At 44.1% G+C, this 27,625-nt stretch overlaps 1 protein-coding gene across 2 annotated transcripts in view; it reads right to left on the bottom strand.

The window, feature by feature from the left end:
* Positions 1 to 27,625, bottom strand: part of zeb1b (zinc finger E-box binding homeobox 1b) — a 57,073-nt gene that overhangs the window by 11,607 nt on the left and 17,841 nt on the right. For both annotated transcript variants that reach the window (XM_020638570.3, XM_020638569.3), the window contains exons 2-3: positions 6,477 to 6,632; positions 3 to 164 (exon numbers count right to left, since the gene is read on the bottom strand). In XM_020638570.3, the coding sequence (XP_020494226.1) occupies positions 3 to 164; positions 6,477 to 6,632 (318 nt within the window). The remainder of the gene's footprint in view (positions 1 to 2; positions 165 to 6,476; positions 6,633 to 27,625) is intronic.

Raw genomic sequence — 27,625 nt, forward strand, 5'->3', positions numbered from 1 at the left:
ACCGTTCTCATCGTGGATGCTGGGATCCGGCGTGTCTTGGCGTTGAGGCTCGTCCTCCGGGGCTTCTGGGTAGATGACGGCCGTGTCCCCTTGCTGGAGCATCTCCTCCATGAGGGCATCTGTGCTGCCATCATCCTCGGCGTCTGACACACAATCCTCCTTCACTGTGAAGCGACAAACACGCTCTCATTAGAGTCAAAAAGATATCATCGATTACCCTCTTACATGTTTTTCTATTGATGCAGGCTGTGCACATGAAACCAAAACCTTTGAACATGAAATGTGATAATCCAATAATGTCACAGAGTCATTATGTACATATATGTTACAGCCTTTGATGACAGCAGGTTCACTCGGCTGGAATGAAGCTGGTAGGGAAATAACAAACATCCTTGATGCTGCTGTTCACAATAGAATGAGGAAACTAATTAGCCACAAAGGCCACAGGCTACAGTGTGAGCATCATGCTCTTTGCAAGCTTTTATTCACAATGTTAGCTAAGGTACTCGTCGAGTCTGGGACTGATAATTAGGTGATGTGTCTTGTCCTGATGTATTGTAGTTGATTGATATCACACACACACACACACACCAGGCTCTGCTCTCTGGAGAGGCTTGGCCTTCAGACTGTGCTTAATATCCCAGTATATGAGCGCCTGCTCCTCATCTCATGAGCCCGGCTAGTTGGCTAACGAGCGCTAATTACCGAGCTGCGGATTATAGGAAGTGTAACCTGAGGATGGAGTTTAGGATGCACGAGAGCTTCCTTCCCTCTTTCCGTCTCTTCTCTCCCAGAGCTTCCTGAAGTGGATACCGGAACCAAAGATTGTGTTTCGGTCTCTATTCCTCTATGGATACGTCAGTGTGCCTGTGTGTATCATTACCGAGGATAATTACAAGGCTGAGCTATCCGCTTAAAGCAAAGTTAGGCTACTGTAGATAGTGTGGTGGTGTTTACTGTGCAGATGTTCTACAGCTTGATGTAAACTCCCTCCTGCTCAGAGGAGATTTGAAAATTGTGTTTTGTGAATTGTGTGTGTGTTAGTGTGTTGACAGATGGGGCCAGCTGTGTTCTCCTCAGAGAGGGGAACAGGTGTAACACTTCATGAGTCACCGACACACACTGAATACCAGTACACTTACATACAGCCCTGCTCCAGCTTCCTCTGGTGCACCTTAACAAAGCTGTGAGACAATACGCACAGTCATTTGTTGCCATGGTTATTAAAGACCAGATAATTAAGGCTGTGTGTTGGTGAACATGTGTGTAAAGCAGAAGCCAGCAGCAGGTGCTGAGAAAGTTCAGTTGTGAAGTTCTCATCATGCAGCGGAGGCTCAGGATCACTTCAGGGGCCTCTAACCCCCCACATATCATACAGCTTTTCTCCCATGACCTCAACAGCATGAACAACACCCTCTCTACATGTTAAGTGCATTTTATTAGCATCAGAAACAGTTTGGCATTTTTGGAAATACTCAGAATTCCTTTCTTTTCAGGAGTTTGTTGAGAAAATCTAAATCACTCTCACATCAGTGCATCGCAGAAGAAATCAGGTGTTTTAAAACCTGGGCCCTTCTTCCATATATTTTGGGGTCTAAATGACTGAAAGGTAAAATACGTTTGAATGTTTCTCCAGTAGATCGCAGACTGTAATCCCTGCAGGTAATTGGGTGTTTTTTTTTTTGCCACTGGGAGGCTCTGATTGTTGTTTATTTTAATGTCTTACAACATTACAGAATCCTGGCAAACATAGACTTGTCTGTTAAAGCTTCATCGGGGAGTACTCAGCTCATTATGAAACGGACTGAAATCAATACTGATGCTTCTTTATGAGGTCCAAAAGCAAACAAGACCATCAGTATAACGATGGTCTATTTCAATTAGGGCCAGACCAATTTGGAATTTTGGGGCCGAAAGCGATATCGATATTGGGGAGATCAAAAAATCTGATAACGATATTTATATGTTTGATCTGTAGAGATAGTTATAGATCAACACATGTATTGTGTTGCTCACTAAAAATTCAGTTATTATAGCCTGTTTCCCTCGGCCGCATGCTGATGGGAGCAAATCTAAAAGTTTTTGCTTTACTGATTAACACACAGCATACATGAATTCGCCCCCTTAAATGTGAAGCTACAACTAACAGCCACAAAGCTTATCTTAATGTTTCTATTGCAAACAGAGAGAGACATGCTGGTCTGTCTTTGTAAGGTTAAAAAGACTCGCTTTCAGACTTTACTGTCTGCTGGCTGCAGACTTGAAATTAACAGATAAGAGGAACTACGGAAAAAAAACTGTTGTGCATTCAAACTTGTCAAACTGTAAATTGTCACAGTTCTGTTTCCTGTTTACAAGAAACAAACAAAAACGTGGAATGTGAGAAAGTGCTGATCTGACATTTGTCTATCTCTCCCACTCAAACACACCTTTAGGCGACTAAATGTTGAGCATGTGTGTGAAGTAGACTCCCAGTTGGGGGCTTTTGTGGTGCAAAGGTATGACAAGCTGTTGTTTTCACTCCGTGTGTGTGTGTGTGTGTGTGTGTGTGTGTGTGTGTGTGTGTGTGTGTGTCTCAGCTCTTTGTTAAGAGCGAAGCCAGAAGGGTTCTCTCTCCCTCTCAGAGGCGGCCCCGTGTTATCAGGCTGCTCCCCTGACATGAAACATCACACAGGCCATTTATGTGCTGACGCAGGGATGTGAATGCACCACTGCACAAGAGGAAAATCAGTTCAAAACCCCCACAATGAAGGCCCGCGGGAGGCTGTCGCGGGGCATTCTGCTGCTTTTTTAAAGTCTTTTTTTTTTTTAAATCTGTATTTTTGTCTTCATTTGTAACCTAAGTTACCTAACCTTAGAACATCTTAGAAACAAAAAATCAGCAGACCACCCACTCTCTCCTCATCCCTTTTCTCTTAACCGTCTCTCCTAAATCTCTGCAACATTTTACAAAGGTCTCCCGTGTTGCATTTCCTGTCCTGGCTGACCTGTTGGCCCTGCTGCTTCCTGTGGTTGTACATCAGTAGATTCTATCTTGGACGGGTGGGACATATCAATGATAAGAATTTGTACAAACAGCTTAAATACTCCACAATCGTTAGGAAAGAGGCTTCGCTTTATCTCCCATCAACAGGAGGTGAGTCTGATGCTACATGTGATGTGTTTCCAAATCCACCATGGTTTGCTTATTCTTCACTATCAAGAATTCTGTCCTGTTTGTCTCCACCGGACAATCATTCCTGCTCTCCGGGGATTTCTCCTTTCCTGTGCAGAAGGGAGGCTCAGTTTTAGCGTCACATCATGACATATGGCACGCAGGAATGTAGGTGTTCCTGCTGCACAAAAGGTCCAAATGGATTTGAGAGCAATTCTAAGAAACATCAAATATCATCACTGCGTGTCAGGCCAACAGTGACAAAGTAAGTGTCATCGTGTGGGAGAGGTTGGAATATTCTAGTAGTGCACAAGTGCCATCCAGCACTCTCCGAGGCTGTATTTCCATGCAGTTAAAAGCCAGCCTTTCACTCTCATTAAGTGCAGCCTCATGATATCAAAGCTCTCCAGCTTGACCCTGCCTTTTCTCTGAGATGTAATCAAGCTTTACAACTCAACCAAAATAAAGGAGACGCCCTCCCAGGCCAACACTCTCTCTACCTTTTCCTCTCTTGGAGGTATTCAGCCTGTATGAGACGAGTTCAGGCTGCAGATTGCTGCACTGACACCGCACTGTTCTACCACTACATGATCATTTAGGAGTGAATGAGTAATGACAGCGAGCAGGGGGCCCATGATACCGTATAATCAAGAGGAATGATTCACAACACGAGGAGCAGCGAAAGGGGGAGAGGAGTGTTAGCAAAAACACAGGAGGGGAGAAAAAAAAGAAGAGGAAAGATAGCAAAAAGCCGTAAAACCACCTTCCCCTTTTGGAGCGCGGCACTCCCAGGAGATGGGGTGTCAAGGTTTTTAATTTGAAGCAAACTGGGCTGCGCTGAAGAGAAGATTAGTGGGTGGTGGTCACTTTTCAAGGCTGTTCCAGAGAATTCTGTGTTCTCAGGAGTGAAACCAACAGAGGGAGGGATGAGAGACGAGAGAAGAGTGTTTGTTTAAAGGACTGTGGCTTTCTCCGCGTTTCATCAGTCCGATCCAGAGCGACAGCAGAGTGTATATGATGTATGAGACTGGGAGAGAGCAAGAGAGAGAGGGTGTGTGTGTGTGTGTGTGTGTGTGTGTGTGTGTGTGTGTGTGTGTGTGTGTGTGTGTGTGTGTGTGTGTGTGTGTGTGTGTGTGTGTGTGTGTGTGTGTGTGTGTGTGTGTGTGTGTGTGTGTGTGTGTGTGTGTGTGTGCGTGCGTGAAGGCAAAAGAAAATATGCCTGATCAGGCATAACTGTGGAACGCAGCCAGCGCTCTGAGGTGTTTCAATGTAACTCACGCTTTGAAGTGTTTAATGTTCACAATCCGAGGCCAAAACCAATGACATTATTCTTCCTCCAACTTTCCCTTTATGCTCAGAGGTACAGCTGGACAGCAGTGATGAAAATGACAGCATGGTCTGGGGAATAGGTGGCTACACCGTGCACAGGTCTGTGGTGGTTCAGCTTGTGCATGAATGCGTGCATGTGCAACCGAAACCTTGCAAGTGAAACTGACTTGAGGTCAACTCATTGGAGAGGAATTCCCCCCCCACCCCCCAAAAAAACCCCTCCCTAAACTGTAAACATTTTTGCATGTGCTAATTTGACCTCTTGCTAAATCAGAGCCCCCCTCAGCCTCACACATCTCTCAGGCACGGATGATCCGGCCAAAATCCGCAAGGAACAACACCCTGAAATAATATTTCTGTGGCTGAGTATCTCACTACATAAGGGCTTGTCACGGTGTTATAGTACATACTGTACTTGGCACAGACCTGAAACTAACATAAATGCACACACACACATGTATATACATATGGGGTGTGAGGTTAAAAGAGCAGAGAGGAGGCCTTGAGTGCAGGTTGAAACACCAACATCCTTCAGCACCTGCAATTGTTGTTTTCGGTGGAGGGGTGACATCAGCCCTTCCTGTGGCGGCGGACTGCCTCTGATGTCACTTCCACACGGTTTTGAAGGTAAAGAGAAGTTCACGGCGGCCCCTCCAATGCCCACCCGTGCCATAAAGCACTCAGGTTGCGGGGCTATTTACTGTTCTCGAAGGTCTCTCCCTCTGTTGGCATTGTCTTTGTTTAATATCATACTTCCTGCCTTAGTTGGAGACCCACCACGTGTAGTACCTGTTTCCTCACTCTCTGTGTTACACAATGAGACAAAAGCCCGGTACTTAACTGTGCACAGATGTCAGTGCGATGTGTCTTAACATAGCCAAAGTCACGTCACTTGAGATCAAAACGAAACAGCAACAGTAAGACTTTTGATGTCATAACAATAAGAAGGCACATTTGCATTCATGTACTGCAGGCGTTTTGTAAGTGAGGCTCTTTTACTGAGCAGATCAGGAACGAGAATCAAAGCCAAAAGATGGTGGGACTGACAAAGAAAGCAGACGCTCGCTATAAAAATATACATCCTAAGAAGTTCTGATACTTACGATGAAGTCAAAAATCTGACGGTGTGATTTGGATTATTCTTCTAGCATCAAAGCTTTTCCTTTGCCTCGCCTCAATAAACTGGCACTTGTCTGAGAACAAATTCTGGCAAGTAGTGAAGCAATTACTGTTATTCCCCCATGGCATGATTTTCACATTCTGAGAAAACCATTTAAAGCAGAACTGGGATAGATATATATCTGGGGTAGGCAACTTTGAAAAAACATGTAGAGCATGAGTTTATTAGATCATGAAAGTATCCAACTAAGAAGATGAATAGCTTGAGCTGTTAGTAAAGATCTCTGCTAATGCTTAATGAGCACACATGAGTAGGGCGACAGAGGTGCAGGTGAGAATGTGGGGCATTTACTATCTTCTTAATTTGAGCAAAATGATTGACTGACTTGTGTAAGCACAGGGACAGCCAATTATGCAGAATGTTTACATTTTTGGGGTCAAAGAATTTGATTTAATGTATTGCTTTGGAAAAAAATAATTGCGCACTCTACTCTTGCTCGGCATCACCATTTTTATTTTTAATCAATTGCAAAGTTTCAGTCCCTCTATTCCTTTTCTGAGAACAGACTTCACACTGGTTCAGAGGGGCCGAAACTTTGGGGATTTTTTTCAGCAAGAGAAGTGTGTGGGATTTTTTTTCTTTTTCAATGTGACACTTTGATGTCCCCACAGTACTTCATGAGATAGTTGGATGTGCGAACACCTCCTTTAGAACATTTCATTTATTGCTGTCAGGGTTTAAAGAGAATGTAAAACAAGTCACAGAACATTGGAGAAATGGTGGGTGGTGAGATGAGGTGTGTGTGTGTGTTTTTCAGGATTCAGTGTTAATGTGTGTCATAAGGATAAATGTTCCCTGTGAGTTTTGTCTCACCCCCGTCCCAGCAGTGCTCCCTCGGGTGCTCTTCGTCCGGCAGGGTGCTGTCACAGTCGGCCCCGTCGGCCAGGCTGCCTTCCTCCTCCACAATGTGCAGCTTGTCCTCATCATCAGACTCTGAGCCGGCCTCCACCACATTGTTGTAGTTCGTCACTGTGAGAGGAGATATAAGAGACAGAGGTCAGAGGGACTCAGTCTACTCCTTAAATAAGTCTTTATAGGGGCGCGAACAGGTTACACACATTCAGTATCATTTCATCCTTTAATAAAGATAATGTGCGGTGTTTTTCATGTATGTGCCTCTTAATTATGAGCACTGAATGTGAAAGGCTGTAAGTCGGGGAGGTTTAATATGTGTACAATGTCATTTAAATGTCAAAACTATTAAAGAGAGAGAGGTTAAAGAAGGAGACGGATAGGGTGAGGAGGTGTTTGCACCAATTAAATAGACCACAGCAGAACTTATACACAGCAGAACCAATAGACTTGGTGTGCCAGAGAGGCAAGTAAGAATACAATTATTATGATTCATTAAGTCAGATCTAAATGATTATCATTTTCCTGTCACTTCATCCTTAATCTTTTTTTTCCTAACAGAGATAGAAATTGATTTATTAGATCATTTTCATTGGTTAAAATGTAAAAAAAAAAAAGAACATTTATAAATAAATACAATTCTCAATACACTATTATTTTTATTCATCTTTGAAAACAGGTGAAAGATAAGTTTTAATCAGGTTTTATTTGCCAGACTCATTTTTAAGTGACTTTTTCATTGTTGATATTGTAATATTTGTGTTGACCACTAGGGGATACGGCACACCTATTAAAGGTTTTACTTATGTTTGAAAGCATTCACATTTTCAATGTAAGCTCCCACTTGAACACTAGATGTAGGCCACAGTTGCATTTTCATAGAGCTCCACAGATGTTGTTGAAGCTGTGGTGTTTGGTCTTGCTCAAAGGAAGAGTTTATATCTGGCTCTATCGCTGATACAACCATCTTACAGACATTCTTTCTAGATTTCTTTTTACACTGGTTCTGATGTCTCAAACACCGGTGAGGAAATTAGAAAATTGATCCCCAGATTATTTTTCGCACCTGCCACATAAAATCAAAAAACAATGTTGATACCTCTGTTGCCGTATGTATAAAGTATGCAAATGAAAAAATCTGAGAGAAATCTGAATCAACAGTAAAAACAAACTCAGGAACAACCGGCTGTGCCTTGCAGAGAACACAGTGAAAAATCACACATCCAGTACCAGCGTGTGAGATCATTAGAGTGCAGGCTGGAGTGGTGTGTGTGTATGTGTGTTTTTGTGTGTGTGTGTGTGTGTGCACTATGTGGGAGTCGGTGTGACCCGGTCAGTCGTGTTACGGGCTGAAGGAGCCAGGAGACACAGAGACAGCGGCCTGCAGAGAGGGTTATTACAGGGAGTAAATTTTCCTGACTGACCGTCCGCTTCGTGTATGCGTGTGTGTGTGTGTGTGTGTGTGTGTGTGTGTGTGTGTGTGTGTGTGTGTGTGTGTGTGTGTGTGTGTGTGTGTGTGTGTGTGTGTGTGTGTGTGTTTGTGTGTGTTGTCTGTGTGTCTTCTTTTCATTTCCCACCCAGTTCCTCCATCTCTCAATCCCACCTGTGTTACTTCCACCCACTCTCCTTTTCATCCCCCCCCCCCCCTCCTCCATCCCTCTGTTCCACTGAGAGAGCTACAGATCCTCGCAGAGGCCAAATCAATTCTCCAGTGAGAGCAGCCCAGTCAGCAGAGGGCCCGGGCTGCAACGCTGAAAACTACCTCTCCAACTACTTTATCCCACCTCGCACACACATACACTCTCTGAATATGCACTGCCAGTACAAAGCACCTGAGCTGTTCTTTCTCTCTTTCTTCCCTCACCCAAGCCCCACTCGCCCACCTCTTTCTGAAGTGGCTGCTCAGGAGGCGTATCTGTGAGAATCATGATCCTCCGTTTCAATCAATGAGAATTGTTTCTCACTCTCTCTTCATCGCGCGGGTCATTACAACTGGTGGGTATTCACACAAACTCGGTAGACGAGCAGCAGGGTTCAGGCTGCTGAGGGGGAGGGGGGGGGGGGGGCGGAGGTGTGGGGGAAGAGGAGGAGGAGGAGGAGGAGGGCAAAGCGCTGTTATTCGGCGAGCCGTTCGGTGGGTCATCACCGCTGTGCCGCAGCTGCAAAATCCTATCGAGGATCATCAGGAGAGCTTTTTCATTCTCAAACTTTTTTTTTTTTTTTTCTCAGACTCAATAATATTATCTGTTTTATTCTTAAACATGATGTGACTGTTGTGGTTTCCAAGTTCTACATTTAGCTCACTCATGGGTGAAGCACATCTTTAGTAGATTATCTAAACAGTGGCCAAAAGAATCGTTGCCGACCTGGGAGCCACAAGCTTGGGCCGTCACTCAAATTAAACGGTTAATTAATTAGATTTATAAAGCATTGTGAGACTGTATAAACCAGTGTGTCCATGCTCCTCCTCTCTTTTCTTTCCCCAACTATTTCTCCTGTCACAGGGACTCTGCCAGGTGATGTATTGTCCATTCAGGAGCCCGAACCGGTCGCAACACTTCATTGTGAAACAGAGGGTGCTTTAGGATGCGTTTTAGAGGCTGTTTGGGGCCACAGCCACTCAGGTGTGGAGCTGAGGTCAGCGATTACAAAGGCAACACTCTATCCCAACAGTATCAAGAGAAAATGATCAAATATAAAGCTGTAGAGAGAAAAGAAAAAATCAATGCGCTGGTGTGCACAGACGGGAGGTGGCAACCGTCAGCAGGACAATAAAAGTTGGAGCTTCGAAGTAGAGCAAAGGTCGGATAGAGAAAGAGAGTATAGGATCCGTGGTCGTGGTGTTGGGTTGTGGAGGGGGGGGGGGGGGAGCAAAGCTTGGTCTTTGTGTGCCAAATGGTTGGCGTTGTTGAAACAAAACTGTGTGTTCCAACAGGAGATGTAACACCTAGCATCAACAAAGGCTGCGGTCCCTTCTGGCTGACCGGCTGAGCGTTTGGACAGCTGGCCTCATTAGCGCTAGCATGCTAGCACACAACAGGAGGAAGACTCCTACGCAGCTGAGAGGCAGAGCATGGGTAGGTGGAGGAGGTGAAAAGCCTACTTCTGAAAGTTAGCTCTCCTCCATAGGTTGCAGAGAGTCGAACACCTGAGAAAATAAGAGCCTGAACCCGCGGCTGTGGATTTACGTTCGGGCCATAGATCACACCTTTACAAATCCCCTCCCACACAGAGACTGTCTTCAGATCTGGGTAATAGGACACAATCAATGCAAGCTCAGTGTTGTCAACATCAGATGTGTTAATTACACCAAGATTATTTTGCAGAAGGTAACTTTGTCTAGTGTTGTTGCCTCATGACTTTGTACATTTGTTGATGACATCATTATGTAACTGAAGGGAGACAGTAAGTAAAACAGTGTACACAAGCAGGAGCAACGACCCGCAGTGGCTAAAAGAGAAGAAATAATAATCCTGTTGATGGGTCTGAATAAAAAGAGAGAGCAGAGCTAAAATAACTTGTATATCTATTGGTTGAAGGTACTTAAAGCATATGAAGCGTTTGGTGATAAACCAAGAAATGGTGTCAAAATAAGAACAAAAATTGAAGTCATTATTTCTGTTGTAAAAATGAGCGTAGATTATGGCTGTGCGTCCATTGCGATTGTGATATCATATCGTGCAAGCCTAGCCTAGATCATAAACTAAAGATTCTACACAATGCAAAGAAGCCGTGGGTGATTCTGAAGCATTTTGCTCATGCTACTGTGTCCCTTGTTAATTTAAATCAGATCATTTTTTCAGTGAATGTTTTTATCCAAAAACAACATTTCAGTATTTTCATCATGTCCAAGTGCTGCAACCTTCTAGAAACTGTTGGCGATGGCTCAGAGAGAAACTTATTTTGGAGCTGCTGTCTCCCTCCGTTCCACAGTAATAACTTATCAAATGACTGAAAATGTCTTCGCCCCAAAAAACCATCACTCGTCGCTCTTTTTCCTGTTTGCAAAGTTCTCTTGAGTCTATTGAAAGACAGTGGCAGACAGTACATGTCAGCCACAGTGACGTGCTCCTGCTGGAGATGGGGGCTGTTTTGTTATGACACCTGCCAGGCTGTATCAATTACTGGCAGAGGAATGGATGAACGTAGGGTTACTCCCAAAACAAGCCCAGCACTAAACCATTGAAGGGGGATCACCTGAGCGTAGGTACCAAATCTTGTCAATTTAGAAAAAAGGCAGATTCTTTTATTTGATATGAATGCAATACGCTGCCGTACTTGTGTGATTTTACAGCTGAAAAACAGACACATTACTGATATGACAGCTGATCTCATGAATGGTTGAGCTAGAGTTAAAATAGACTATTTCTATATTGATAGTGAACCAATTTTGCACTAACATGACTATGCAGAGGTATTCAGATTTTATTTTGTCTAAAATTAATTACTTTATTTATTATCGACTAAGTATGTTGTCGGCTAATTTCTCCTCGGCTACATGTGCTGCAGGCAGTCCACAGAGTGCATGCAGTCAGAGCTTGCCATTAAAGAATCTGAGGACACCATTTCTAAATCACCCCATGCACTGTTTTCAGCATTATTTTCCTGTGGTAAAAGTTTGATTATTTGTGCATATTAGAAAAATAAATGTTGGTACTGATATACCTGAGACCAGACACATACAGATAAGAGTCGAGCTGCACATTAGAAGTCTACTTGTGCTCCAGCAGATGTTTCAGTTTGTTGCTTCCATACACAGAGGTGAACCAGTATGGCAGCACCTCAGCCTCTGTGGGAGTGAGCTATCGGTTTCTGTGAGGCCCTCAAGGAGTGACTGGTTTAATAGCTGAGCTTTAGATGAGAACAACAGAGAAACATATATAGCCAGTGAACAAACACATTACTTTCACAAGTGAGCTTTCATCTTGATTCGTTACCTATAAGGACATCTGTAGGGAACCAAAGGTATACGTCTTGTGTGCAGGTCGACAGCCCCATACCAGAAGGTGTAGGAGGTATGTAAGGAATGTCCAACCAAAACACTTTTCTCTGAGTTTGACTCTTAAAGAGACAGATCAAAGGGTGTGCTCTCTCCCTGCAACTCATTTCAGTCAAATGAGTGACACATATTCTGAGGTCTGCTGTTGTTCTGCTTCTGATTAGACACATTGACTCACCGAGAGTAGCAGCAACTATTTGTCTGCCCTTCTACCTCTCTTCTGGCTCTATATTTAGCCTAAGTTCAGGCTCCCTCATTGAGGTTCGCCACTTATCTCTTTCTGAGCTCAGGGCCAGGCAGGCGGCGGAGGAACTACCACAGGCATCCTCAAAGAGTTACAGACCCTGCCGTCACACAGTCTGCCCTTGTGGCTCTGCATTGCCATTTTCTCAGGGAAGCCAACCACTACAAAAAAACCCAGCTCGAACCAAAGTAAAACAAAGCCATGCCATTCAAAACCTCAAGTATGCCGTCTCAAGGTGAGGCGCCTCATTCAGCACTGAGGTAAACGTCGCTGGTTTTGTTGAAACAACAGCCTTCCTCCCACAGAGTCAGGAAGGTCAACTCGAGCGGCGATAACAAAACAAAAGAATTGGGGATTTTTCATGCTTGCAGTGTGTTCACAGGCTGCTTCAAACGTGTACGCCTTTTAGGTCAGGCCGTTAAGAAATATAACTGTGGACATATAACAGTGTCCACTTCACACAGTCAGTTAGCTGGAGAGGGCACTAGGGGTCCCAAGAGACTGTTCCCTAACAAGTTTAGACTTGTCTGGGAGCTAATGCCAAGTCTCTCCCAACACAAGCGCCTGCCAGCCATACCAGAGAGGGCCAGTCACATTGAGGACCAGTCATATCCTGGACAGTGTCTCCATGGATACACAGCAAAACAATCTCCAAAAACTCCCCCATCAACATCAAATGTCTGTTAGTCACTGCTGTAAATCAGGCTGAGAGGGCAAAAAAAGAAGAAGTATGGACATGAAGTAGAAATAGAGTGAGTATTTCTGAGAATGAGTCACTTTTGATGCAGTTATGCCAGAAATGTTGAGATGCTTATGTTCCATTGATAGACTCAGGAAACAAGTCTCAAGCACAGCACAGACAGATGGCTGTTTATCATGAGTCTGGTTTTGCCTAAGTCTGCTGCCTCATGAAGTTTTTTCTTGCCACTGTGACTTCGTTAAATGTTGCTTAGTGCTCATGATGGATTAATGTTGGGTCTCTGAAGATAATATAACAATGTGTAAGACATGGCTTTTACACAGATTGGTGCATCAAAGTGTGAACCTATGACAACCTGTGGAGCAGAGCTCTTCACAGGAATCATTTCAGAGGTGAGCTAGAAGACAATGGGCTCTTGACTTCCTAATGATGCCGATCGAGGTTTTAGCATGTGAGCTAATGGGCCTCCGCGGGTCACTCATCTCCCATCAGATGAGCACTTTCCATGATAACACTAATGCTAATGGAGGCGATTGTTCTCTTAATCTGCATGATGACACTGTGAAGTGTAAAGGAAGTCAGGGGGTGTTAAGGAGGAAAAGCAAAAAAAAAAAAAAAAGCAAAAAAAAAAAGCAAAAGATTTGACTGTGCCTCTGAGAGTGTGGAATGCTTTTCAAAAAAAATGAAATGACTAATCCTCACCTATTATGTGCTTTGCCTGCCTCGTGCTTTTATTACTCAGGGTTAGTCCTAATAGTGCTGTTGTGCCTAAATGACACCCGGATAATAGACTCCGTTTCTACTCAGGGGAAGTCACAGACTTTTCTGGCTACGAACCGCAGCAGTGGACGATGTTATTTCTCTCCGGGGCTAATGAGCGCCGTGATGAGCCACACATTCTAGTGCAGCGAGCAGCATCCTCTGAGAGCTGCTGATTCTGGCTCCTCTCAGCTCTTCTAAATAAGGCCAGGTGAGCCGCTGGGGACCGGAGGGTGTGATCACACCACTCACACGCACATCCACGGCTATTCCCGGGCCACCAAGTTTACACTTGTCTCATACCCTATGTTTATGTTGGAGGTGACACAGCCCCATCCAAGGTAATAACAGCGGTACACCTAAGTGAGAGTGTAGAGTGTGTGTTTGTGTGCGAGTGTGTTTTATATGTTAAGCTGTTTAAAAGTCATGCCTGGTATGTAGAGGGATTTTAGTCATTGTGGTTGATCACATGATTGTGGCTGGATATCAATAACAAAAGGCCGTTATGAAGTATTAAACAATTAACACCAAGGCTGGGCCTAACTTAGAAGTTTGCCAGTCAAATCGGATTTGGCTGTTTAATACAAAGCTATGACTATAGGTTTCCTTTTTCAGTTCAGTGCCACGACAAAGTCCTCTTCTAACTTGAGAATGTTTCAATCAGCTTTTTAAAATCCACTTGTCATTTCTACTTCTATAAGCAGGTAAAGTCATATCACACCATTAAACTCCCACAAACATGCATGAACCTATAAACTCTATGCCACCCACTTACAGTATCTACTTCTCCCCCAGTCGTTAATCAGGCCTGCTCCAGTTCTCCGACACTCAGCAGGTCTATGGTGAGAGAATTCTCACCAAGTCGACCAGTCCAGCGATACGCCAGGTGACATCGAGAGCAGTGATGTAGAACGTGCACGAGCAGGGGGGAGTAAAGAAAAAAAAAAAAAAGAGGAAACATCTGCTGTAGATTCTGGTAAACTCAGAAAATCTTCAGTCACGCTTCTAACAACAACCTTCCTTCTGCCCTACATTTAACCCTTATTCCCTTTTTATGCTTTTTTAATTTTGTTTGATCGGATACCTTTAAACCCTCATTTGTCTCAGTCAATGCCACCAAAAGCCTTATAAAACAATGAATAACTACAGTTTTACCTGGACTTGATATCATGAAATGGTGACTGCCCTGGAAATCACCTCAAATATAGAAACAGAAACACAAATGTTTAGCCGGCACAGGAAACCATCAGCACACACACCTGGATAAACATTTGTTTCCCTTCTGTCAGCGGCTGCCTCAAGTTAAGTACAAAAAAGCTCTGTAATACCAGCAAGGAAACTCACAAACCCTAATGTGGCTAATGTTGCGTTAGCATCTGTCAAACCTCATTGCGGTGTCAGAGGGACAAAATGAAATGTCCCTGTCACCTTCATGTCAGATCCACTCATGCTGCAGTTCCACTCTGATAGGTTTAGAAAAGCAGAGCAGAGGCATAATGGTTCTCCTCTAGTTTCAAAAATTGCCATGTTGTACCCATGGGTTGACACTTTGAGTGGAGACTTTGTAAAAAAATATGATTAAATCAACTTGCCAAAAAGGCTTATCTAGCCTGGTACATCAGTTGAATCAAACTCGTTGCCTCTTTTTGATCACTTCAGCAATGATGTCAGCAACATGCACGGGTCAGCAGAAACTGATCGAGCCCACGCATGTGAAAATCATCCACTCATTCATTAATGCTGCAAAATACATAGAAGTATCCAGAGTGTGATCGTCGTTTATCGTCAAAAAGCCGTTTTTTTTTATTCTCGCTGGGCTCTGTGGTTGAAAAAAATGTTTACACTTGTTGTTCATCAAGATAATCTTCATGAAAAAAACTCACAAGTGGAGCACTTCTTGACCTTTACCTGATTTGGTCATAATAACTGAAAACTCGATTTGACCAGAAGTGCTAACATGCTAATTCATTGCTGCAGCACTATATACTGAACATTTAGGGAGTTATTTAAAGAAAACTTTAATAAATGACTGAATAGTTGACGGCTTTGGCTATTCATAGTTAGTCACTTAACAATTGCTCTATAATGCCAAAAAAAACAAATATGATATTAAAATGCATGAGCAACTAGTTAATGGTAATTAACATTAATATAAACTGTTATTGAAATCATATATACTCAGCAATCTGTATAGTTTTATAAAACTAAATATGAATAAAAAGACTTTTGTACTTTTGGTGTGATTTAAGTTTCTTCACCAGAGGACTACGGCCTAACAGCTGAGCTGAAGCACGTCGAGGTGTGTGTGTGTTTAAATATATGCAATGAGCAACAACGGTGTTATCCAGACCTGCATGTGTGGTGCAGGTCTATATTAGGTTAGTGTAGCACAGGGCTGTTGCATTTTAGGAGCAGGTGACTGGACATTCCTGCCTGTATTAGGCTTGACAGTTTACTGTGGGGGAGTACAGAGCAGGGAGAATTACACGGGCCTATAAAGAGGGAGGGAGACGGGGGGGGAGGAGCGCTGCAAAACAATCCTCCAAATCTCAATCTCTTACCTGTAAGCGCACCTTAGTAAATTTACCACAAGATCTCCGTAAAAAGATAACGTCATAAGAGCGGTCACATATTTACACCTGTCATTTCTTTCTCGAAGCGGCTGCTGTGTTTGTTAAGTGGACTAATTCAAAGATTACCAGTAAGCAGGGAGAGATGTGAGCGCACAAACACAAACAAAGAGGGCAGAAAAAAAAGGTGAACAGAGGGGAATGATGGTGAGGTGGGAGGAGAGGAACTGCTAATGGCTTAAAAAGACAAAGCTGGCCTGTCACAAACGATGCTCATCTTTACTGATGTCTGCCCAAGGGAGGGAGTGTCACAAAGTGTCAGCGAGAAAGAAAGACGGAAGGAGCACAGGGGAGGAGGGGAGACGGAGACGGCTAAAAAGGAGACATACAAGGTTGAAATGAAAGAAGAAAAAACAGGTTAATAGGAAAATAAAAATGAGAGAAAACAAGGAATTGGTTTCAATCATGAAACTGAATAAAATGTTTTATGTTGGTGTGAGTGCATTCTGTGTTTGCCAGTGTAAAGGTCAGTGGTTGACGCTGTGTCTCTGTCTGACTGGTGTCTCGGCGAGTGGACAGGCTGCAGGTCAACACGCACACATTTACACACACTGGTACACACTTTCACAGGCAGGTGGAAGTGCAGAAATAACACAGAACTACTTTTTTATGTATTGGTTGCAGCTAATTTTACCACCATGCCCATGTCCCCACTGTTACAGCAATCAGCAGGTCAGCACACCTCAGTGAAGCCCTGTCCGAGATCCATGTTGACAACCTACTGTGGCTTCACTAATTCTGACACTAACGGGGAAAAGTGCAGCGAGAGTGCTTCATTTTTTTGTCAAAAATCCACCTCTTTGTGGCATTTCAACAACAGCTGACTACGCTCTCATTTCTCCAGAATGTCAACTCTGTCACAAGACACCCGAGGCCAAACGTCGCGGTGAACCCCTGACACACACATAATCAAACACGCCGCCCCGGGCTATCGCTCAGTTGTCACAGTGGCTTCTTGTTATTCATGTGAAGCAGGGAGAGAAAGGGGTTAACGCCGTAAACTTACATCCACAAAAGCTCTTTTGTCACCTCAGTCCTCCACCAACACCACCCCCCACTTTTACATCCTTTCCTTTCTCCGCAGGCAAAGTGGCTTTTCCCCGTGTGATCAGGAAGGGTTAGCCCCCCCCCCCCCCCCCCTCCTCTCCCCACATCACCAGCCTCCAGGGCGAGCTGGGCTGAGGAGCAGTCAAGCAATGCTGCTCACACCATTACCCTGCTGTTAAATGACCATGAGGGTGGACTACAGACGGCCTGTCGGATGGACACACACGAAAAATCTGTCTTGCTAAACTAGGCGTGGAGGAGTGGGTACATGTGTGTGTTTACATGTTGAGGCATAATGTGAATTTACTAAGTAGGATTTATTCATGGATCAAAGTCACACACAAAGAGTGCAAAGCATCACAGTGTGTAAACCAAACCTAACAGAGGGGGGGGGGGGGCATCACCTAAATATTACAAAGTGCTAAAACACCTCTACAGTACATCTGTTTCAGGAACAACTTTTTTGTCCTCTTGACCCTGGTTACTTTTTGTTGTTGTTGATCAAGTGCCATACCAAGTACCATACCAAGTACCATCAAAGCCATAAAGCCAAAGCTCTGTAGGTTTTAGACTATACAGATTCCTCATCAAGGACCATCATTGCATGGTTTATACTTGATAATTCATCCTTTTAATCAATTACCATCATGGCTATGTTGATTTTGGATGGTTTATGTTGATCCAGGAGGTTGTCCTGCTGTGGCTACTAGTACTGGGAAGGTTCTGGGCCATAACAATGAAACATTAAGGACTCAAAGACATGAAATGAAAAATATTGTTCAGGAATTTTTTCATCCAATTAAACTGCAAAACACAAAAGGAATTTTTCAAAGCAGCATCACAGTGATGACATCAGAGAGCTGCAACTGGACAATCGTAATGCTGGCCCAGGATCGCAATGGGGGAAGTTCATACAGGAACATCTTTGTTTGTGAAATTACGTCTTGCCCAAAGTTGCAAGACATCACCCAAAGTGAGAATAAGGGGGTTAAATTGAGTCCACAGTGCCGGCTCTCCCAGCTTCAGACTGTCTCTCTTGACCATAACTGTACCTGCAATGACTAAAACACACGAATGATTTGCAGAACAGGGGTGGTTGGATGAAAAATCACAAGCTGAGTGCACAGCGGCGTTGTTAATGCACCCTCTCAACACAGTGCTGATTGGTGAAATGGCTGAGGCAGCAGGTAACGCAGGTCATCATGTATTGATGTATTGATGGACCGCCTTTTGTGCACTACACCCCGAGGTGCTGGGATGGTGCGTGGGCGTGTGTCTGGTTGCCACCGGCCCGGGAGACCATTAGTCCGCTGTGTCAGAATTCGAAGGCGAGTATCGACAGTCCAGCTACGGACGATCGATGGGTGCAGATCTCTCACTCCCCTCTACCATCATGGTAATGGGTCTACAGTGAGTCAACACTGTGTGTGCTCTCTTATATCATCAGGCTTAGTGTTTTTCATCACTGTAAACAGGAGAGGAATCAACTGTTGCTTTTGAATGTGGAACAGAACACAAGTGAGTCAGCCACAGTTCAATGCTGAATCTATTGATTGTGTTAGAGAGGTTCGACAAATACGACAACAAGCCAAACACTCCTTTCTGATCTTACACAAGCAACAAACATCTGTCCTGTCCTCTATTCCGCTTAGTCATGTTCTTTTTGTTCTGGTCAGATGCTGCTTGCTGCTCCCCGAGGCTGAAAGATGGAGGCCAGACCAGGGTTTCTTGTATGTGAAAGCCAACAGGGTGGGTCCTCGATTACCCAAGCACTCTGCAATCACTGGACCGGGCGCTCGGGACTATCCCATGTGATGTCACTCGTAATGTGAAGTCATTCAGCGGGGAACAGCCAGATGTGTTCTGGGATAAAGCCTCCTCTCTCTTTTTAATGCCAAGTATCTGCTAGTAGAAACAGATGCCAATCTGACAACACATCTGTCCAGGGGGGCAAAACCTACAATGTAAAGATTATGGATGTTTCTGACTTGAGTTAGTTATGGGGTTGAGGGTAAAACAGCTGACATGTTCAATTCACGCTTTTTATATTGTTTTTGTTGATCATATTTCAGTCCGTTCTGAAAAGGACGGAGACCTCTAGGGAGATTTCATTACCACCAAAACTCTTGAAAACAATGCACATAATGTTACCTTCTTGAGAAGTTCACAGTTTGCCAAATTGTTAGTCCAGCATCATTTACAATGACACATGATGTTCAACCTTCATTACTTGATTAATGGGACAGTTTAGAGGACATCCTGAGACTTTTACTTGTGATCATTTATTTCTATCTAGGTTATTTCATGATCTAAAACCCCCTCCCTATTGAAAAATGTTCCCTTTTTGATGTCTTCTTCCAAGAAGGACAGATTCACAGAATTTCAAAAAGTTGCTCAAGGGCACATAGGCGGGGTTTCACCAAGGATACCCTGCAGCCCTATATAGCCCATATTACAACCAGCCAAATCACAGTTCTCGTGCATATCTTGTCATAAATATTGAATTAAAAAAAAAAAAACTTCCCACAGACGTACAGACCAGCATGGATAGAGGAGCTCGCTCTTTGTTTCCCTGACAGTACGGTGGTTGAACTGGGTCAAACAGAGCTGTGTGAGCTCCCTGTGGTTCGGGGGGAATTCCACAGGGCAGAGCGTGACCCTGAACACTGGCCTTCCTGTTCCGCTGTGGTGATGCGCTCTGTAGCCGAGAGGAAGAGCAAAATAAAGACAGTCCTGTCTGCGTACTGGCTCTTCTTGTCACAGCAGCAACATGAGTGGGACTTGTGTTGATGATGTGTGTGTTTGTTTGCGCCGGTGTGCAGCTGTTGTCAGACAGATCAGTGATAACACTCTGGCTTTTAATAAACTCACCAGGAGTGTGTATGTGTCGGCGTAGTGTGTGTGCAGCATACTGAAAGGTCCTGGGCGTGTGATTGATGGGAGCCTTAGCCCGGTAAACACATGCACACACACAATAACACGCACACAAACTGGAGGTGGGTGTAGAGAGGGGTGGTAGTATGCTGCGAAGCTCAGCTAACATTATTCATCCTGCGTTCATCTGTGTGAGTTGAGCCCACCGTCCCTCATATTGATGAGCCGGGCGGTATGTATCAGTCACTTTATTTACATGGCTTTACAGACACACACACACACACACACACACACACACACACACACACACACACACACACACACACAGAAACACAGATAGAGCAAATAATGGAGGCAATATAGAGAAATTGAGCTCTTTTATCGCTCTCCTGTTCTCATTTCTAAACGCCTGGACTTCTTATTTGCATAACGGGGTGATTCAGAGAGAAGAAGGCTGGGAGAGGGCGGCCGAGCAGGAGAGAACACAGGGAGAGGGCAGGAGGGGAGGAGGAGAGGTTATTTTGGAGTCTCTGAACTGTAATCACCACCTACAGCTGCTTCCTCCCAGGTGCTCCAACTGGACATCGACAGAATAAGGGAGAGAGAAAGTGGAGAACAGAGAGAAACAAGCTCTCCAGAGGAACAAGACGTACTCGCAGAGAAGAAGAACTGGTGTTTTTTCCTTGTAAAATTAGCCAGATTTTCCATTTATCACTACATAATTACTCCAAACCGCCTTCTTATATCTCCCAGTTTCCCACCGCAGACAAATTGCATTGAGTTTCCACATTTTTTCTCACCGTGAGCCCCTGCAGGCAAGGGGAAGTTTTATCTGAGGAGAAGGAAGGAGGAAGTTCAGTCTATCACAGAGCTGACACAACACTTCCAGTACCTGACAGAGAGACAGGATGGTGACTAGTGTCAGAGGAAGCTACTTCGGCTGTGAATTATGCCAGACAGAGTGTGACTCGCAGAAAAACAGCCAGTGACACACAGGTGAGACGGAAAAAAAACAGCAGCATAAAACTGGTCTACACAAAGCAAGTTACTTATTTATTCACAAAATGATTATTTTTCTGAAAGGAGTGAATAATGACCACTGGTTGATTTAGTGTATGACAACTTTTGTCACCTATTTCCTCCACCCTCCCAAAAAAAGAAGAACATATTGTGCAAATGTCCATATGCCTATTATATATCAGGTATTAGGAGTTTGCATGTGTGTTTTTTGTGTTATGTAATCATGAGTGAATTTGTTCTTTCCATTATGAGATGGAGCTGTGACTGTCCTCTTTTTCGGTTGCTCTGGTTAAAGTACATTTCTACATTCAAATCCTCATTTCAGAAAATCCTTGTATCAATATTTTTTATCCTGGAACCCAGCCAACTAACTACACAAATACTTGTGACTGTAAAACAATTACTTAGGCACAAAAAAAAATGTAAAACGGAGAAAAGGCAAAGGTACAAGACTATGTAAATGTTTTACTCAAGGAATGAAGAAACCTTACATCCCACCATCCAATTATTTTACAAATGTAAAATATTGTATTTACATACAAATGTAAGTATGTAATGAAATGCATTAGAAGACTGAACTCAGCCTGCTGTGTTTGGCCTCTAATGTTTAAAACAGTTAAAGGTTTGTTGACTTGCTTGCTGAAACAATGTCCCATATGCACAGTGTGTAACTTACAGTGCAACATTGGTACAGTGTTTATGTTAACTTAATTGAACAGAGCTGAAAGGCCATGGAGATGCGTGTCAGGTTAATCGGATAAACTAACAGTGTTAACTGATTACTCACCTCATCCCAAGACCGAGAAATGAGCTGATGAGGCCTGACTTCTGCTATGGCCGACTCTAAAAGGGTTCATGACACAGCACTAACCTGAAGTCCTGACCCGATGGTGGAACAGGATTCATGTCATAATATCATTTGTAGGTCCAAGTTATACAAAAATGTGGCTTTATGAGCATCATGCAGGCGTACAAGGTGTGACACAGACGTGCTAAAAAAACTAAAGTGAATGTGCATGACAGCATGAAAAAGGAGCTAACAAATGCATTACCGCTGATGCTCCATAGTGCTCACCTATGATGTATGCTTTAAAAAATCTTCCACTATGAGGCTCAATCAATCATACACCAAACAGGCGCACCCACTCCCAGTCATAGGTGTTACCGTGAGAAGCCTCAGAGGCCAGAAAATACATCATACAGTGGTTCACATGCGTTACAGCAAAAGCTGCGCACCAAGCGTCTTGTGCTCAAATAAAAAAAAAACGTCCATATGGAAGGTTGCAGGCGTGTCCCTGTAAGTCATCCATGGCAGCCTCCCATTATTGTCCAATAAAAGCAGTTGGCGCCGTGTTAGCTGCACATGTCACCACCACAAGCGCCACTGTCTGCTGCATTTCCAGCCAGCACACGGGAAACACGGTGGATTCACCAACAAATGTGGATTAAAAACATCCTTATAGCGAATGCACAAAGCCCCAGAACGTTCAGATTATAGTGAGGGATAAAGATAGATGGAGGGGGTGGCGGAATACCTGAAGAACAAATCAAATCAACAATGCTCTCTCATGTATAATGTATAGGAGGCAGTCTGCCGCAGTGTTTAGGTCTCAGTTAGCAGCAGAGACTGGGTTTCCTGTACTTAAAACAAAAAACAAACAGCACAAGAAAGGTCCAAATCCAACCAAACATGCTTTTAAGCCGCATGTCCAGCTTGAATGAGAAAACATTAACTGTTCCCCTGAAGCTGGAAACCCCCACAAACTTAAACAATTCAATTCCTCTAATCAGACACACAACTCCATGAAACCATTTAGTGCACGAATAAAGACACAAGACATAACACAAAAGAAAATATATAAAAAGCTGCGCTGAAAACCCACCAAAGGTTAATCTTACAATGTTGTCATCCAGTTAGAACCAGCGCTCCAACCTGGCAAAACAAACCTGGCTGATAAGCTCGGCGGCAGCATCAAAGCCTCACAGATTAAAGATTACCATCAAATCAGCCCGAACACTGCAGCCATGGACAGGCACCTGCTACTTTACAGTAATGCCCCTTATCCACGGTGCTGCTGCAGGGTTTGGTCACAAAGTGTGTGAGTGTGGGTGTGTGAGTGTGTGTGTGTGTGTGTGTGTGTGTGTGTGTGTGTGTGTGTGTGTGTGTGTGTGTGTGTGTGTGTGTGTGTGTGTGTGTGTGTGTGTGTGTGTGTGTGTGTGTGTGCGCGTGCGTGTGTGTGCCCTAGGGCCTGATCTGGCACTCTATGAACAATAGCTTTTCATTAATGAGAAAGGTCTCTGTGTGACAATGGGGATGGTGGGCGATATCTGGAAAAGCTGGGTTGTTGTTTTTTTTCTACCTGATGTGTGTGTGTGTGTGTGTGTGTGTGTGTGTGTGTGTGTGTGTGTGTGTGTGTGTGTGTGTGTGTGTGTGTGTGTGTGTGTGTGTGTGTGTGTGTGTGTGACTGTGTACCAACATGTTTATACAGATGCTGAACACACATCTGAGTATTAATGTACACCTGGTCTTGGGGTCTGTGATAATCTAAACACATATTTGTGTAGCTCTGCAGCTCGTTCTCACTCGACACGACAGCTGGGACAGAAGCCAAATGGTACAAAATGTAAGGCTTTAGGTTTAACCTTTGGTTATAACTGAAGGCTTTCCTCTAGCTCATTGTTGTGATGTTCTGGTGAAGGCGGGTGACATTGTGGCGGTTGGGGCAATGGGTTGGTGACGCCGTCCTCCATGTGACTGGGGTTCTACAACTTGTGTTCATGTAAAGACTGTAAGATGAGTTCTGAAAAATACTCACTCCTCAGTTTTGATTATATGAAGACTTAGAGTGACGCATAATTAGAGGTGTGGCTAATTTGACTGACATGTGGGCACGAGGAGGCCTAAGGCTGGTTGAGAAGAAGGTTAGTTTGAGACAGCATTTCCAATATGACGCCACCATCATTGGGCTTCAAAATATGCTTCAGAAACCAATGGATGACATAATTGAGACTACGTCTATGTGTTATATATTTAACAACAGCAGTCAAATCCTGACTCCCTGGATGACAAACAATTGTTGGCTTGTTGATGCTAAAGTGTACCCAAGCTGTCATAACTGAAGCATAGGATCATTGAAGAACAGCTGTGTTGTAAAGTGGTAGCAATGTTTGCCCTGCAACCCCAGTACCATGCTAGCTGAGTGTGATTAGTTTCCAGTGTTTTTGTAAATGACAAACCGTGATAGAGTGGCACCTTGCCAGCACCATCCCTCCCTCAACGTAGTGTCACAGGAGAGCGGTTTGCCGCCTCTCTGCCCCGTCACTCTCCTCTGCCAGCAGCAGTGTGAGGATTAAAGGGAAATCCTGACCTCCTCATCCACCTCTCTCTAATGCCTCCGCTCATTTTAAATGGCTCCTCCAAAGCTAACTGGCTGGATTACTGCTCAGGTGCTCGCTCCATCCCCCCCCCGCCGCTGTGCATCACAAAACATTTTCACACCCAGTGTCACACATTCATCCCACTTAAAAACAGGTAGGAAGGCATCAGTGATTTATTTTCCCTATTAATTAATTGAGTCCCAGCAGTCCAGAGAGGGTTAAGAGAGAAACAACAGTGTGAGGAGGATGACACTAGGATATGCTGATATTCACTTTACCTGCTGTGCACAACACTCACACACCCACCCTACACTCTCAAAATTCCTGCAGCGGGGCAGAAATGCTCACTCCTGTCTGTCTCCCCGCTGGAGTCGCTGGCGTAGCACTTTTTCCGCCGTTTTCATCACCATTCTTAACCTTTATCTCCCTCCTCTCCTCCCATCGTCTGCTGTCCTCCTCTCTTTATCTCTCCCTTTTTCTCTTTTTTTCAAACGGGCTCCTCGCAGCGAAACAAGGTTGTAAAGGTGGGAGATGCTGATATTGTTTGGCCTGTGTGTGTGTGTGTGTGTGTGTGTGTGTGTGTGTGTGTGTGTGTGTGCGCGTGTGTGTGTGTGCGCATGAAGAAGTATATAAGAGGAGAGCCCAGAGGCTTATTTCCATGGGAAGGTTTTGGCTCCCTGCCAGCTAAATGGCACTGCTGGAGGCATTTTGTGTATGCTCCCTGCGAGTGTGCAATGTTTTTGTTTTGTGTCTTTCTGTCTCTGTTTTACAGTGTAAATATTTTAAGATGATTGCCTGCTTCCTCATGTGAGGATACAGAGGTTTTTTTTTTTTACCACCTTTTATGTAACTGTGAAAGTAGCATGAGACCAAATTTAATACACAAGAAAACACCTGCAGACCAATCAGGGGTATGAACTAATTAAGAGTGAGTTGTAATCTCATTCTTCTAACAAAAACCATTTAAAGACACACACAGCTTTAGAAATGTCTGGAAACAATGTTTAGACATCAGAGAAATGCTACACAAGACTTAACCCGACTTGACTTACAGGACTCACAGGTATCAGGAGAGACCCAGCATGCATATTTGATCAATGCACACCTATTAGTTATGTGCGGAAGACTAGGCAGGTACACTCACACTGTGACCGTTTGTCTTTTTAATGGAGGTGGGGAACAGCAGCGACTACAGGCACAGAACAACTCTCATGCTCCTTTAATGGGAATGAATAAAGGATGAGTCGAGGCTCAGACACCAGGTTAAGGCGCTGTTTAGCACCTCTGGCCCGGCGCCCGGTGTAGGAGGCAGGGATGGAAGCAGGGCAAGGACAGAGAGAGGGATGAGAGGGAGACATCAGGTCCAATATCAGAGGGAATTGATGAGCTGGTTATATATAATGTTGGCTTAACTGTTATACGTTGTAGGGAGGGGGGCATTGCAGAAAATACATGCACCAGTTTTCAATGACTACTGTAATTTATGACAGTTGTTACTACGAAACACTGCAGCTTGTTCACAGGCATAACGCTTAAAATGACACTTATGGTACTGCTCTAGCATCATCCCTGGCTGTTGTCATGTTTTTAAGCGCTGTTAAAGAAAGGTGACACATTATTAAGAGCACTGAAGTCTGTTTGCAGCGGTGGTCGGGGGCTTCTGATTGGTCAAACATACGTCTACTTATTTAAAAAAGTTGATTTCCTAAAAATCCAAAACTAAACAGATTTCTAATCCAAACAAACTTTGACTGTATTGCACTTTTAATCATGAGTTAATGAAAAGGGAGCGATCAACTCATAAAATGTGACATGCTTGTCATTGACGTTTCATTTGATCGTCTAACAGGACATTGCTTACTTGAAATTTGTATTTCCTAAATGAAACCTGAAATGTCTTATTGGCCAATGCTAACTCGACTGAAAAAGTGTAACTTCAATGTCATACTTTGAAGCCTTAGGCCTCTGACCAAGCTGTCATATCTGACGAGTTTGGATTGAGGACTTGTTGTGGTTCAGAATGATGGAAAGGGACTTTTTTCCACATTAAACGCTGGCTAAGTCAGAAGCAGAAAAAGGCAGAAAAAGCCTCTTGTTGACTCTGAGTCTGGTTCCATACGCCTCCACAGACCTCTCCTCTTTGATCCACCTTTGGAGAAAATGAAAGGCGTTGAAAGAGGGCAGAAGCAAAAACAGGGACTTTGGAAGAGGGATCTAAAGCAGTGTGCCTATAAGAAAGTTCTGCTGGTTTTGGGGGGGAGAAGGTATAAAGGGACAGGTGTTGGTGGGACACTGTGCCACACTGGGGGAGCTTACTCAGCCGCCAGTGTGCTGAGAGAGCAGAACAGGCTGCGGGATAGTGATGGCTAAACCTGCCAGTTTGCTACCTCAGACGCAGTCTTAAAAGCTGCCACCTGTCCTCGGGTTACAGCAAGTAAAAAAGACCTCATGGCAACAGCTGGGAGCACCTGTGCTCAACAGTCAGGTCACCACATCAAAACAAGGCTGCTACTGCTGGGTGGAGATGAGGGAGGGGCCTGAAGGAGCCACATGTTTTCAACATGTCTTTCTTCCTGTACTGGGAGCATATTCTGAATAAGAAGCAAACAAAGCCTCTTGGTGTCAAGTAAAGCCAATGCACAAGTGTCTTAAACCACAATTTCTCTAATAGCCAAAAGGGGGCACCTCACCAGCAACTAATCCCAAATACCAGACTTTGGTCTGAACCAGGACTTGAACAGACAACTCTCACCAATCCTTACCAAAGTCTCTGTGGACCTTATGCCACTACTGACAATGAAGCAGAGTATGCATGACGTTGCACTACTTGTGATTGACAAGTGGTGACCACAGTGACCTGCCAACCAGGATGGAACTGTATCTGCCCTTCCTTCCAATTATGGTCACTTCTGGCTAAAAACAAACAATGTGCCGATGGCCAAAATGCCAAGTCAAGGCTTCAAAACAGCAGCCTACAAACCAACGGGTGGTATTATGTCGACTATTCCCCCTTCTTCTTTACAGCCTGACTGGGAGCACTGGAAAGAGGGGTCAGCCAACAAACCCCAACAAAGACAGGGCAAGGCTTAACACTTCATATAACACCTGATAGTTTGCAATACACCACTAAAAATGAAGATGGCATCTGTATAATACTAAAAACTAAAAATGGTAACACATTGTAAAAGCATTGTTTTCCTACACCAATCGCGCATAGAGCTCTTTTATTACAAAAAGCACACACAGGCTAATGTCATCACAGCCTCCTGCACTTTCATGCTTTCAAAGTCGGGGGAGTATTTGAGGAGCTGTGGGTGATGGCTGCTGCCATGTGACATGGTGTGAGTGCATCTTATTTTAGAGTGAGAGGTTGAGATAAGGTGTTAAAAGGAGGGGAGGGAGAGGAATGCTGAGCTGTCCTTGTAAGCCTCGATGCGCGCTGGATGTCATCTCCACTCC

Source organism: Labrus bergylta, chromosome 20 (assembly GCF_963930695.1).
Source record: "Labrus bergylta chromosome 20, fLabBer1.1, whole genome shotgun sequence".
Classification (NCBI taxonomy): domain Eukaryota; kingdom Metazoa; phylum Chordata; class Actinopteri; order Labriformes; family Labridae; genus Labrus; species Labrus bergylta.